We start from the raw sequence: 13336 nt of genomic DNA, 5'->3' as shown, positions 1-13336 counted from the left end.
TGCGCCTTTCAAAAACCCAAGGTCACCTTACAAAAGAACAAAATTAATAAAAGAAGCAATAGTCATAGAATACATACAATAAGTTAAAATTGCAAAGCAGAACTTGACAACAGATAAAATCAGCACTAAAGCGAATAAGCCAGTTTGAACAGATGTGTTTTGAGCTGTGACTTAAATGCGAGAAGAGAGTCTGTGTTTATTAGGCCACATTATATACACATTATAGTTATGTTACTGGGAAAACGTGAACAGAAGGGAACTTACGCGTAGGCCTCAAAGTCTCCATTGTTGATAGATTCAATTAACTGCTCAGTAACTTTGATGATTTCTTGTTTTCGAGCTAAAACACAAGATCACAGAAAATCATCAGCTAAACTGGCATAATAAATGTGTTGTTACTATATTTCAGGCAAATGTTCAGAGTGCAGCTACAAATCAGCTTCAGATGAGTTCTACTCTACGGATTTGCAGGATTTTAAGGTTATTAGAAATGGAAGGCGCTCAAGAAAGGATTTCACAACATTTTTGATCATTCATGTCTGAGTCCAAAAAAAAAAGCTGGAAGAAAGCCTCCCATGACTAATAGTGATATCAGGCAGGAAAAATGCAGGATGACAATATATTTCACCCAACAAAGCTCAAATGAATCAAGACAAACCAATGTCAGATGCAAGTATTTGCTGTAAAAGCGATTTAAACTAAGTAATATTGACAGTTACCTTTATTGTTATTGGTGCAGGCTGGGGGATATTGAAAAAATTACTCAATTTGTGAAACAACAGACATGTTAAATAATATTTTTTTTAAAAAACTGTAAGAAGTCCTTCACCTTCAGACGAAAGGAGCAAATAGGGTCATAAACAGAGGTTTCATTTTATTGAAGAAGGGATAGTCACTGAGGAGTAACTTTCTTAAATCACAGACTACTGCAAACACCCAGTGGTCTAAGAAAAGGATATGATCTGAACATCACGAGCATGGCATTTGAGACACTTTACGTATAAGGAACACTACCTCACAGGGATGACTGGGTAAGCAAAATAGGGCATCTTCCCCATTGTGGAGGACTTACTCTGAATTGAGGAGTTGGGAGTCTGTCTTGAGTCAGACATCTGTGAGGAACGGCTCTTAGAACTCAAGATACCACTCACTAAGCTGCCCAGACGAAGGGCTGAGATGGGATGATTGAATGATTGAATGATTGGGTGTCCAGTGTGTATAAAGGGCGGAAGACGTAACAAAGATAATCATGTATGGTGAGAGACATAGCGAAAAAAAGATTTTCTCAACAAAAACACATAAAAGGAGAGTAAAAAAAATGCTGAGTGGAAACATTTAATAATAAAAACATAAAATGGTGGGCACAAAAGCAGCATGTGTTCCCATTTTTGTATTAACCTAGGAGTACATGGATGCAGTTGGAGGAGAAGACAACGAAAGAACAGAACAATTTCCATTTTGCAAGAGTTAAAAGCTAAATGGGAGCAGGAGTAGTTAACCTGCTGTTAACTGCGTAACAAAGCAGGATGTAGAAAAACACAGATGGGAGTGACCAGTCTGACTGGAAATCATGAGGACTGACTAACATTACCAGTGTAGCAGAGATCTGCAAGTCTGTAAACCATACAGTTTTTACTACCTTTCACATCTTCATCTTCAATGGTGGTGTTGGCACTCTCAATTGACTCCTGACAAAAATGACAAAAAGATTATGGACACATAATACATGCTTCTTTAATGATATCATGCAACATGCATTTGTAATACAATTAAGTCTTAAATGGAGAGTTTTAAAAGCTAAATGGTCTCATAAACTCTGATTTATGAGCAAATTTGCTTTATTCTTGTTGGTAAATTGGAAAACATTCCTGTTAGCTCTTACTAAGAAAGTCTATAGTACAGGAGCAAACAGACTTAATATTAAATGTAGCCATCAGTGAAAGTGAACTTTGTTTATGTTATACCTTGTTTCCATCCACAGGGTTGTGTATCACAGTTGTCTGTGGTTCCTAAGAAAAACATATAATAGGCACTTGTGGGAGCAAATACTTCAACAATGCAAGAAAAGTTATGATTGGGCAGATACCTCTGAAGAAAATGTATTTTGTGTATTTTCTAAAACTGACGGTCAAGAAGATGGCCGACCACTTACATCAATTACTCATTACAATCTTTAACTTTGTCTATCTGTAAATCTATTCATCACAATGTATCTGAGACCAAATTCAAATGTGTGCGTCAACTTCTTGTTTATTGTATTTCTCATTCTTTCCACTCTTTCTGTATTGTGTGGTCTTTTTTGCATCTGATTTTCTCTCAGCAGCCCTAGCCAGTGCCCTCACTTGGTAATCAGATGTCTGGGGTTTTGTAGAATTGATCCTGGTGACCAGCTCAGTCTTTCTAATCACTCACCCAGATTACATAAGATTATAACATCAGCGGCCTTGTGTGAGTGTGTATGTGTGTTTTTGTGTTGGGGGTGGGCGTGTGTGTGTGATGATGGAGTGAGAAAGAGAGGAAAGACAGATGTCATGTGCATGTGTTCATGCGTAATCAACTTGACAGCAAATGGGAGGACAGAAAGTCTTTGACATCATGCATAGAGGCAGTCATGTGGCCTGACGTAGACAGCAGACACCATGCCCAAAGAACAACTATCCTCGCAATCCTTACAGTCATGCACAGACAAACTATGCCAGTAACAAATCCTACAAAATGCACATGTGGATTACTGTCAGCAATTTTACTTTTAATTGCAAATCTAACAGATGTACAGTACAATGACATGAAAGGACTTCGTGCATGGTACAAATGAAAAGAGCAAGAAAAGAAGAAGAGTTTCTTAAGAAATACAAGAACACAAGAAGTGGGGGGGTTGAGGTAGAGGTTACCCTAACCACAGAACTTCATGTTCATTAGAGCCTAATCCAAACGTGTGTGTGTGCGCGTGTGTACATAAAGACTTAACTTGCTTTAACCCAACATTAACGGTGCATAAATTCAGCAAATCCAAACTGGCCAAGCGGTATATATCCCATGCATGCACTGCTAATTCAGATGAATGAATTCATAAATACATCAATCTGAATTATAAATATCTTTCATAGATAGCTTGATGAAAAAATCTGGAGCTGGGACATGCTGCACAGTTACAAAGGTCTATATGCACTATTTCATTCAGGGATAGTCTATTATTGGTGCTAGACATGTATTTCACCCCACGTTACTACAATATCCTTACATGTCTTTTTTAAAAGTTGAAATCTTCTTATCAAAAGGTTGAGATCAAAAAGAATATGATCTTACAATGTGGAAAGGGTGAACCTGAACCTCCTCCACAGGATGTGAGGCAGGTACATATAGAAGTTTTGTGAAAGAAGCTGTGAGTGTAGATGAGAATGTGTGTGTATACCAGTGCAGGGGCAGGGCCAGTGTCTTTAGGACTGGTCACTGTGTTGGCTTTGTTGTTGACCTGCAGGGGGGCAGTGTAGAGGGGAGGGACATGACACATACACACTTCTCAGACACACACACTCTCTCACACCGGCTACAGACCAAAGTGATCATCCCAACTCTTCTGTTTGAAAGCTCTAATTTCAGTTCCTATTATATGTTACCATGCAAAACTAAATTATGGAGATGATAAAAAAAAAAAGGATTTAACATAATGACATGTGAGACATCAGAGGCAGCTGGAAAAAAAAACAAACAAACTCTAATGTGTCCTAAAGGTCACACTCTGATGAAGCCAACAGAGCAAACAGATTTAGAGATTCCCAGAGCAAATGCTTGTGATTGTGTGCCTTGAAATCCTATTCGTGAAAATCAAAAACAGGACTGGAGCCAGGGGGCAACCCTAGAGCCCAACAAAAGCTGAGAACATTCTTGACTTTATGTGAAGAATGCGGGGACAGCGCATCCTTTGTTCATACAAATACCAGATGGCCTGGTTGTAAACCTTTTCAAAGTTTCCACAATGTACATATACATTCCAAAATATCCCATGTACGCAAGATGGTCAAACTCCCATGATCCTTCTTGAAAGTTTTGCAAAGGTGAAGAATGGAATCAGCAATCAGCCGGAGCCTCCTGTTCAGCACCCTGTTATAGACTTTCTCCAGGAGACTGGGCAGTGTGATACCCCAATAACTGGAGAACAATTTCCGGTCCCTCATTTTGAAAATGGAAACCACCCCGCTGTCTTACACTCCGCCTCCAATCTTTAACAAGGCTCATTCGGACTCTGTGTCTCCAGACTCTCTGGGAAGCAAGAGGAATCCTTCCAGATTTAAACGCACTACACACAGGGGCTTTCAACCAGATGTTCCCAGTTCACCCTCACTAGTCGTTTGGGTTTTTCCAGGTCTGTCTGAGAACCTTCCTCACCATCTGATCTGGCTCACTCCTAGGTGGTGATCAGTTGACAGCTGTGCTCCTTTTTGTGCTTTTTGTGTCCAAGACATACGGCCTTAGATCACATGATACAACAAGGGAGACTGTTATTGACCTTTGGCCTAATGTGCTCTGATACCAAGCACACTGATAAACCACGTATGCTAGAGCATCATGTTACTCTAAAGAAACACTATAAATGACTATGGAAAACATGAGTTTAGGTAAATTCAATAAATACAAAAACTAAAAAGATCAATAATTTAAAAAGAGGATGATGAGACCAGAAACATAAGCTACGAACAAGCTAAGAAAACTAGGAAAGCTAAGAAAATAATACCCATTTCCCACATCTTTGAGTGACTGTCCCTGAATGATAATGTTGTTAAGTGCAAAATGCATAATAACAGTAGTAATAATAATCAATATGGCTTCTCAGACACTAAACATTCCAACAAAAATAATGCAAGAAACAAAGCATTTTCTTCATTGTGCAAAGCAGCTCACCTTAACGCCATCTGGCTTCTTGTTGAGCAAAGTCTTAGCTGCTGTAGAAGGAAAGACAGAGACAACATTTCAGTATGAGGTTCAAGAGAGTCCTGTGCCAGAGGCTACACAAACATGCAGCAAGCATATCAATTTGTGCTTATCTCCAAACTCCAGGTGCAAGATCCAACTGCAAGATCCATAATGCAATCCAACTGAAGCTCCAAATAACATAACTTCTGCAAGGCTGTTATCCTACTACATACTTACTCACATGTCAGGGCTGAAGGGTGGGTGGTTAATTGGGTGTATATATAGCAGGTGATGAAAAGGTTAATCTAACCAACTATCTCCAACAGGCTCACACACAACATTCCTAAGTCGACATTTGCCCACATACCCATGCACTTGTATATTTGCACCTACGCATATGCTCCCACCACTATTCCTTAACTTTATTTTCCGATGTTACATAGAAACTTAACACTAAACTGCATTACAATAATCCATGCTGCATCTTTCTCTAAATTTCTCTGAGATTGTAAATTAGCACTTATGCAAGGATGAGATTCTGTAGTACACTTTAAAATGCCAAATGTCATACTTTCATGCATGCGCGATTGGCTATTCCACACTATTTCCAAAAATGTAGGGGCACAGTATAAACAGAAAATACAACCAGAATTAAATTATCAACAAATCATTTAGACTACACATGTAACTGAAAATAATACCAAGGCAATTTGACAATTTTTTTTAAATTGCTTTTCATTTATTACAAGCATATGCTTATTTGGAATTTGATGTCAGTTGGGAACTGAGGAGGAGTGAGACGTTATGTAGCTTTGAAGGTGAAATGTTTTCCTATTTGTTGCTTAATGTATGAGTTCAGCTTCTCATCAGTTTCTGGCTTCTTGTGTTGAATTCTTATGTGATTATATGCCAGAGGTTTTCAGTGGATAACATGTCAGGAGTGCAGGCAGCTCAGCTAAGCAAGTGGAAGGTGTTGTAATAGATGCTGTCTTTCTGAAATAAGCAAGAACTTTCCTGAAAACAATGTGATCTGGATGCGTTTCTCTAAAACACAACATTTTTCACCTTTAACATTTTATACATCTTTACACTACTGTCAGTTATATATATAAAAAAAATGTTATTTGCATTTTACACAGTGTCCCAACATTTTTGGAAACATGACTCTAAATGAAAAATAAGACCTAAATGCCAATGCTTATTGGTTGGGCTCAACCTCATACATTTCACTGTCATTCCAAAAATCCTTACCTCAAATGGTTACCACAATTCAAACAAAAAAGGAAAGAAAATTGAAAAAGGAAGAAACTGATAAATAAAAAGAGACACAAATGAACAAATGCATTTCACTGTAGAATGAAAAGCAAAAGTAGTCTAATAAGAGCATGAAGAATATGAGATAGGTCAAAAGAAATGTATATTAAAAAAAAAAAGTTTGGCGTCAAAATAGAGAGAGAATGGTAGAAAAACAGCTTGAAAAATATAAATGACTCGTGTTTAGCAATGGCATTCTTATGCCTAGTTTCTTTTTTTAAAGTCTTCTAAAATTCAATTTTATTTCATTTTAAAACTTAGAGTTTCTCCATATTTTACCTTTTTATGGTGTAAGCAGCAGAAGATTCACTTTTCAGAGAGTACTTAACCAAATTATTATCAGTTATTAAGGTTTAATAGTTCAGGTTAGTTTAAGTGGGCTTGAAATAGTTATCCATAGTCAGTGTACTACCTACAACATTCATAGTTTATTCCCCTAGTACGTCCGATACCATCACCAATATCCTGCTGTAGACAAGGCTGGTTACAACCATTTATACTCTATGTATCTACCTCTTGATTCGTTGGTCTACCACTGTCTTCACTGGTTAATATATACTAATGTGTGAATTTGGTGTTTTAATGCCTTAGATTGAATCTAACCCTTTAAACCCTTAAAGTTTTAAAGTTGAGGCAGGTTCTGCTCATTACTGTTTTTAATCAAACTTTACTAGCTTATTAAAAAAAGCAGTATAATAGCTTTATATCACCTCAGTGATTTGTTAATCTCATCCATAATAGTTTTAATTTGCCAGTACTCATGTCCGCATCCTCTACTGCAGGTATTACACTGATGGATAAGTTCATAAATTCCCACTTTTTTAAAGATCTCTTTAACAGCTGTAACGCCTTTTTAGCTTCCAGTTTTGTTTTTTCCTTCTTCTTTTTTTGTTTTTTAGGACAAATGCTTGTAATTTTTAACATAATATGTTTGGGAAAACCAGGTTTTGGACACCATGCTGAGAAAGACATACCTGAGAAGTTTCTTGTGACTAGCAAAGTGGTCAATATTGCTCCCTGCATTGACAGAAAAGAAGGAAAGAAGAAGGAAATGATGATGGGCGAAAGGAAGGAAGAGAAAGAAAGAAAGATTGATTAAAAGGTTGTAGCAAGAAAGAGCAGCATAGCAAAAGGACAACTCGAAGGCTTTACAGAACAAGCAATCATTTTAAGTTATAGTGAGAAGTCTTGAGCAAGGAAAACAGAAAAGGAGAGGAAAAAATGGCTGGATGGATTGTTCTATATAAACAGAAGCATGAAGGACTGCCAGAAGTCTCACCTTGAGTTTCCTCCTGGCATTGAATTTCTTCAGGCATTCCACAGTCTCCTGCCTGTGCATCATGGAAGCGACAGTGGACCGTTGCTGCAGGGAGAAGATGAGAGGATTTGAAGGAATGGAAACAATGGGTGAGAAGAATGTATGGCTGCGATTTTGTGGGCAGTGCAACTGTCACCTTTTGTGTGTGTTCATGCTTTTTTTTTAAATTTCTGTGTGCATCTGTGTGTGTGTGTGTGTGTTTGTGCAAATATTCCAACATCTGGGAGTGTGTTTGCCACATACGCAGATCCAGGGGTGTTTTAGGGCCTCTGCAGCAGTGATGCGTTTACTGGGGTTGATGGTTAGCATCTTGTTAATTAGATCTTTGGCCTCAGGAGTTACAGTGTCCCACTCCGGTGATGGGAACTGTAAAAAAAAAAAAAAAAAAGTGTGTCATATATACAGCATATATACAAATACAAAACTACAGAGCTCTGAGGATTCTGTATTTGTAGCAAGCCAGGAAGAGAGGAGATAACATCAGAATTATTATCCAATTTTCAATTTCAGGTTTCAGATGTTATATTAGTGGAGAGAAAAATCTTTAAAGGCCTATACCAATTCAAAAATCACAGTGGCTGTGTCCTGAGCTCCCAATGATGCTACAGGAAAACTGAGCAGATGGCCAGATGATGAAATGATCCTATGTGCAAATTAACTAAAATAAAATGTCACTTTTTGTTTTGTCTGACTTTATTTACCATTTAGTTTTTTCAGTTTTGGATGATGTATATATGCTTACATCATAGGCCCCAGCCTTGATTTGTTGATAGAGGCGATGTTGATCCTCATCCCAGAAGGGAGGGTAGCCAACCAGCAGGATGTACAAAATAACACCTAGAACAAAGTGACATGCACACAAACCCATGCATTTTAGATCTTTATACTCAGATACTATTTGTTTATTTTAAAAAACAACATGAGGTTTCTTTATTTAGCACTCCACAAAACACTCAGAACAACTTAAAGTTTCAGTCCTTGTAAAAAAAAAAAAAACAGATGTCTTTGGACCCAGTATTAGATCCAAGCAGCTACAGTGAGACAATTTGAATGTTATTTACCACAGGCCCACATGTCCACTGGTTTCCCATATGGGTCTTTCCTCAGAACTTCTGGAGATAAGTAGCCTGGGGTGCCTGCAAAACCTGGAGGAGTAATATGAAAGGATATTTGGAAAGGCAGGTTGGTGCAGGCCGTAAAATGACTGTGAGACAATGAGTGTTGTCTTATGCTGATTTTTGAAATTTCACTTTTTCTTATTTTGAATAAGAGACTCTGCTAAGAGACATCTGTTGTAACATTTTTATTCACAAGGAGTCAAGGCTTTGGCTGCCATGTACCCTCTGTGGATTTAGGGTGGTTCGTGTGAAACTCTTTATTCCTGCCAAATATTTTGATGACAGTGTTCTTTGGAAAACTGAATAACTCCAATATGTCACATGAAATCTATTATCACGTTGTGCTTTGGCCAGGATGCTGTCCAGTTCATGAACAAAAAGAAGCCTACGAAAGGTTTCTATGGGACATTTAAACTGATTGGTGTATGTGCCCCTACTTGTCGAGATTAAAGAGATTCTCAACAGATTAACACTAAATCCCCCTTTATTAGTATTGCCCCAAAACTTCCCTAACATTGTCAAACATCTATATGGCTGACTTAATATTATTTATCATTACTGATTGCTTGCTTGACCAATCAGCTATTTCAAGTTGGAAAATGGATGGATGAATACTCACCAAACCATGCCTGCTGGTCCCCCTGTACCTCGATAGCCAGCCCAAAGTCAGCCAACTTGACCGCCGCCCCCTTCAGCTTACTGGCCAATAGAAGGTTCTCAGGCTGGGGGGGGCGGAGTCAAACAGGTTAGAGGTGAGAGGTCACACGCTCTGGGAACAAGCTGCCCACAGACACAGATCTAAGATCAGATTAGCCATAGCAATCCCAATCAAAGCCATTAGAGGTCAGTGACACTAAGCTGCTCTTAAATCAGTGTCTGAGGCAACTCCCTTTCTGCCACATCAATGACAGAGAACAAAAATGTGCACGGGACCAGATCTCTACGTGACCACGGACATGTTTCACACTGGAGCTGTGGACTTGCTCCCCCAGCCTCATGGATTCAAAGGGAGTAGAGGTGATGTGTAAATTAAAAAAACACTCTACTATTAGAATCCATGAGCAGGAACAAAGTGCACACTGCAGGGAGAAGGATACAGGGGGCAGCTGTGGTGGAACAGGAGACGTGGGTGTAAAAACAAGTGACTCTCAGCCACATATGTATAATGACACACACTGCACACTAAGACAATTTAGCACCATCATAAATTTATGAAAGCCAACAGCATGCACATATATGCACACACATTTAAACACATACGCACTAACAAAGGCGCAGGTGCAGAAAGGTCTTTGCTAACCTAAGGCCAGTTAGACAGTGTGCTCTAATGAATAATGCATTTTCTAACATTTAGAGACTCAAAACACAGGCAGCCTGTGAGCAGTCACTTTATGGCAGACGTATGACTCAACAGGACATAGACAGTAACTGACAACTAGACACAGCTACATAACGATTAACATAACGATGAATAAATCATCCTAATTTTGAAGCATGTAAAAACCTGAAATTGCTTCAGCAAAGGAAATCCTAGTCACAGAATGGAAATCTCAAACTTGGTTATTCTTTCTGGGGTGTTTTTGCAGTCACAAGCTCACAATCCATTTAGTCACATTGAAAACAGCTTTTTTTAGCATTCTCCTGCCTCTTTGCTTAACATCAAAATGCTAATGGCAAGTTGTGAGAATACGGGCTACCACTGGAATAGTCATGACCTTAAAAAATTTTTTCACATCTCAACATAATTTTTTACATAACTATGCGAATGGGGATCATTTCTGAGTGTCTGTCTTGTGATTGCCTCTATTTTTAACCAGCACTGCATTACATTACACAGTCATACATCTCACAAAATTACTGCCATGATAACGTCAACATACTTTCAATCTGTCTTCAACATATTAGAGGTATTAGAAGAGGTTCCTCATTCTCTACACGAGCAGGCAGGGGGGTACTAGCCACGCATACTAACTTAACATAGAAGAAGACAAGCAGGCAAGAAGAAGTGTCGGAATCTGGTAGGCTCGAATCAAATATTTGCAATATATTGCCTTTTATTACTTTTATTGCCTTCAAAAGAAAGAATGAACAATGTAATAATTAAGAAGGTTGATAATGGAGAATTTAATTTATTTATTTTATAAAACAAAACATAAAAGGAGCAAAACAAAAATATGTAAAGGACAAAATGGAATTTTCTCTCTGTTGCTACCAAGTCAGGACTTTTTGTCTGTCTGTTTGGTCAACAAGGTTGCAGCAATGTCTGTGGTCATACAAACCTTCAGGTCCCTGTGAACGATTCCATTAACGTGGCAGTGATGGACACTCTCCAGGATCTGCTGTATGCAGTGGCTGAGGGTGGGAAAGTGGAGGAATGAGATGGATCAAATTAAAAGGAGAGAGAGGGGGAAAAAAATCAAGAAAAAATATATTTTAAAAGAGGATACTAGGGAAAATAACCGAGAAGAGAAGAATAACCTAATTCATAACACTGTTCTCGTCATCAAACTTTTTATGTGATAATAAGCCTCATGATGGGAACTTATTTCTGCAAAAAGTTAAAGTTAAAGACATGCATAACATAAAGACATAGATATACACACACACACCCCTTTCTTTCTCCCTCGAGATGCAGCTTTTCAGCATAAAGCTGGCAGTGTTAGGTAGGTTGTGTATGATTAATATTGCAGGCTTTATGTCATTAATCATCTTTATAAATAACTCCGAGATCCCTGAGACAAGGTAACTATATCACACCTCTGAGACAACCATATGTGAGACACACAAACACACATATAGGCACACACAGTTGTTCTCTCGGGTAACAGACAGAGATGCATAATGGCTGCTTTGCTCAGCAGCGTGTGTGTGTATGTGTTACCTGGCATCAGCCTCACTGTAGTACTCCCGGGCTACTATATCTTCAAACAACTCTCCTCCTGTCACCCTGGGAAGAGAGAATGAGATCATTATTTAGTGTATTCATGATTCTGGCTGTCATGAAAACTGAAACAGACTTGTCATTTTTTCTATGGACTCAATTACAAAAATCACTGGCAACTTCAACTATTACACCTCGGTAGTATCGACTCTGTACCCCTTTTTGCCATCAGTGCTGCCTTAATTCTGTCAGCTGTACAATCATCATGTGAATATCCCATTCCACCAAATACCAGTGGTGTTTTACTGGACCTGGTGACAGTGAACGCCCTTCATTGTCAAGTTCAAGAAACGAGTTTGAGATTATATTAACAGGGTGTGTTATCCTGTTGGAAGCAGCCATCAGAGGATGGACACATTGTGGTCATAAATGGATAAATTGTTTAGCAAAGATACTTAGCTGGGTTTCGCATTTATATCAGTTGATACTCGGGGGGCCTTGCTGATGCTGCTCAAGGGATAGCTTCTCTTTTTCGGACCATTCTCTGTAAACCCAATAGATGGTTTTGTGGCAAGATCTCAGCAGTTTCTGAAATTCTAAGATCAATAACTGTGCCATGTTGAAAGCCACTTGAATCATCTTTCAGACCTTTGCATTAACAAGCAGCTGAACAATCTGAGAAGCTTCTGAAGAAGCTTCTCAGATGAGAGGTGAAACATCTTCAAGCAACTTAAAGAAGTCCAGACGCTTTTCTTTGAAAGCTCCTTTGACTACGATGACCTGGATGACTGAGAACCTTCACAGACAGCTGAACAATGCTATACTGGAATGTGGAACGTTCCAAACGAAAATAAGAAAAAAAATGTTTGCAAGTAACTCACCAAATTACAGTAACTGACTATTAGCATTCTAACAAAAGGGTGCCATAATAATTGCCATAATAATTCTTTAACATAGTGGACTCTAATATAATTGGGTATTTACAGATATCTTGTTTGAATGTGTTTAACCCTGAATTTTTTTCTCCTCCAGTGGTCATGGCTTTCAGAGTAAAAACTGAGCTTCTTCTATACAGGGTGTTAACATTAATAAGAGATAGTATATAAAAATTGGTATGGTGAAGAGAATTGACAGAATGTGTGAATGAGTGTTACTCACAGATCAAACACCAGATAGTGGAAACCCTCTTCTGATATGCTGTCATGGAGTCTTACTGTGGAGGAGCGCAAATAAAAAAAAGGAGAGAAAAGTGTGACAGAGAAAAGAAAAATCAGCCAACAGAAACAGACCAGCAGTGTGCAGCGGTGTCAACAAAGTTACAATATAACACTTAAAACATCTCAGAACATGTTACTAATAATAGATGACTTCTAAGTTTTCATAGTAAAGCTGTCAATAGTGATGGCTGTCGTTTGATGAAATCTCGCTTTCCCATAATAAAACCTAAATTATTTTGGAAGTAGCTATATGTCTATGAAAATCTTTACAATACTAAAAATAAATTCAGTAAAATTATAATTCACATCACGGCAATTATGACACCCAGTTACGTCAATTGAAGGTTACTAGAACTAATATTGAATCATGTGCAACTTTGCCAAAACAATGTCAGACTCTGTAGTTGGGACCACATGTTCTCCTTAAATTGCTGGCAGGAAACCTGTTCTTGGTAGGAGAGACGGCATCCATCCCACTTTGGATGGAGCAGCTCTCATTTCTAGAAATCTGGCCAAATTTATTAAACCCCCTAAGTCGTGACTATCCAGAGTTGGGACCAGGAAGCAGAGTTGCACT

The 13336-nt window shown here is 38.4% G+C and overlaps 1 protein-coding gene across 10 annotated transcripts in view; it reads right to left on the bottom strand.

Annotated features, from left to right (window-relative positions):
• camk2d2 (calcium/calmodulin-dependent protein kinase (CaM kinase) II delta 2) overlaps nt 1-13336 on the bottom strand; it is a 44989-nt gene that overhangs the window by 8592 nt on the left and 23061 nt on the right. For 3 of the 10 annotated variants that reach the window (XM_005741182.1, XM_005741181.1, XM_005741183.1), the window contains 16 exons: nt 12701-12755; nt 11543-11608; nt 10941-11013; nt 9281-9383; nt 8605-8688; nt 8286-8380; nt 7787-7909; nt 7505-7588; nt 7200-7242; nt 4900-4940; nt 3413-3472; nt 1965-2009; nt 1640-1688; nt 1073-1171; nt 720-740; nt 265-340 (listed from right to left, as the gene is read on the bottom strand). In XM_005741182.1, the coding sequence (XP_005741239.1) occupies nt 265-340; nt 720-740; nt 1073-1171; nt 1640-1688; nt 1965-2009; nt 3413-3472; nt 4900-4940; nt 7200-7242; nt 7505-7588; nt 7787-7909; nt 8286-8380; nt 8605-8688; nt 9281-9383; nt 10941-11013; nt 11543-11608; nt 12701-12755 (1117 nt within the window). The remainder of the gene's footprint in view (nt 1-264; nt 341-719; nt 741-1072; nt 1172-1639; nt 1689-1964; nt 2010-3412; nt 3473-4899; nt 4941-7199; nt 7243-7504; nt 7589-7786; nt 7910-8285; nt 8381-8604; nt 8689-9280; nt 9384-10940; nt 11014-11542; nt 11609-12700; nt 12756-13336) is intronic. The other 7 variants (XM_005741184.1, XM_005741185.2, XM_005741186.2 and 4 more) reach the window with 7 other exon arrangements.

This window comes from Pundamilia nyererei, unplaced genomic scaffold, assembly GCF_000239375.1.
Source record: "Pundamilia nyererei isolate P.nyererei 1_Seehausen unplaced genomic scaffold, PunNye1.0 scaffold00107, whole genome shotgun sequence".
In the NCBI taxonomy this organism is placed as follows: domain Eukaryota; kingdom Metazoa; phylum Chordata; class Actinopteri; order Cichliformes; family Cichlidae; genus Pundamilia; species Pundamilia nyererei.
Note: the sequence above shows the minus strand (reverse complement) of the source record. Positions and strands in the feature narration are given on the sequence as shown.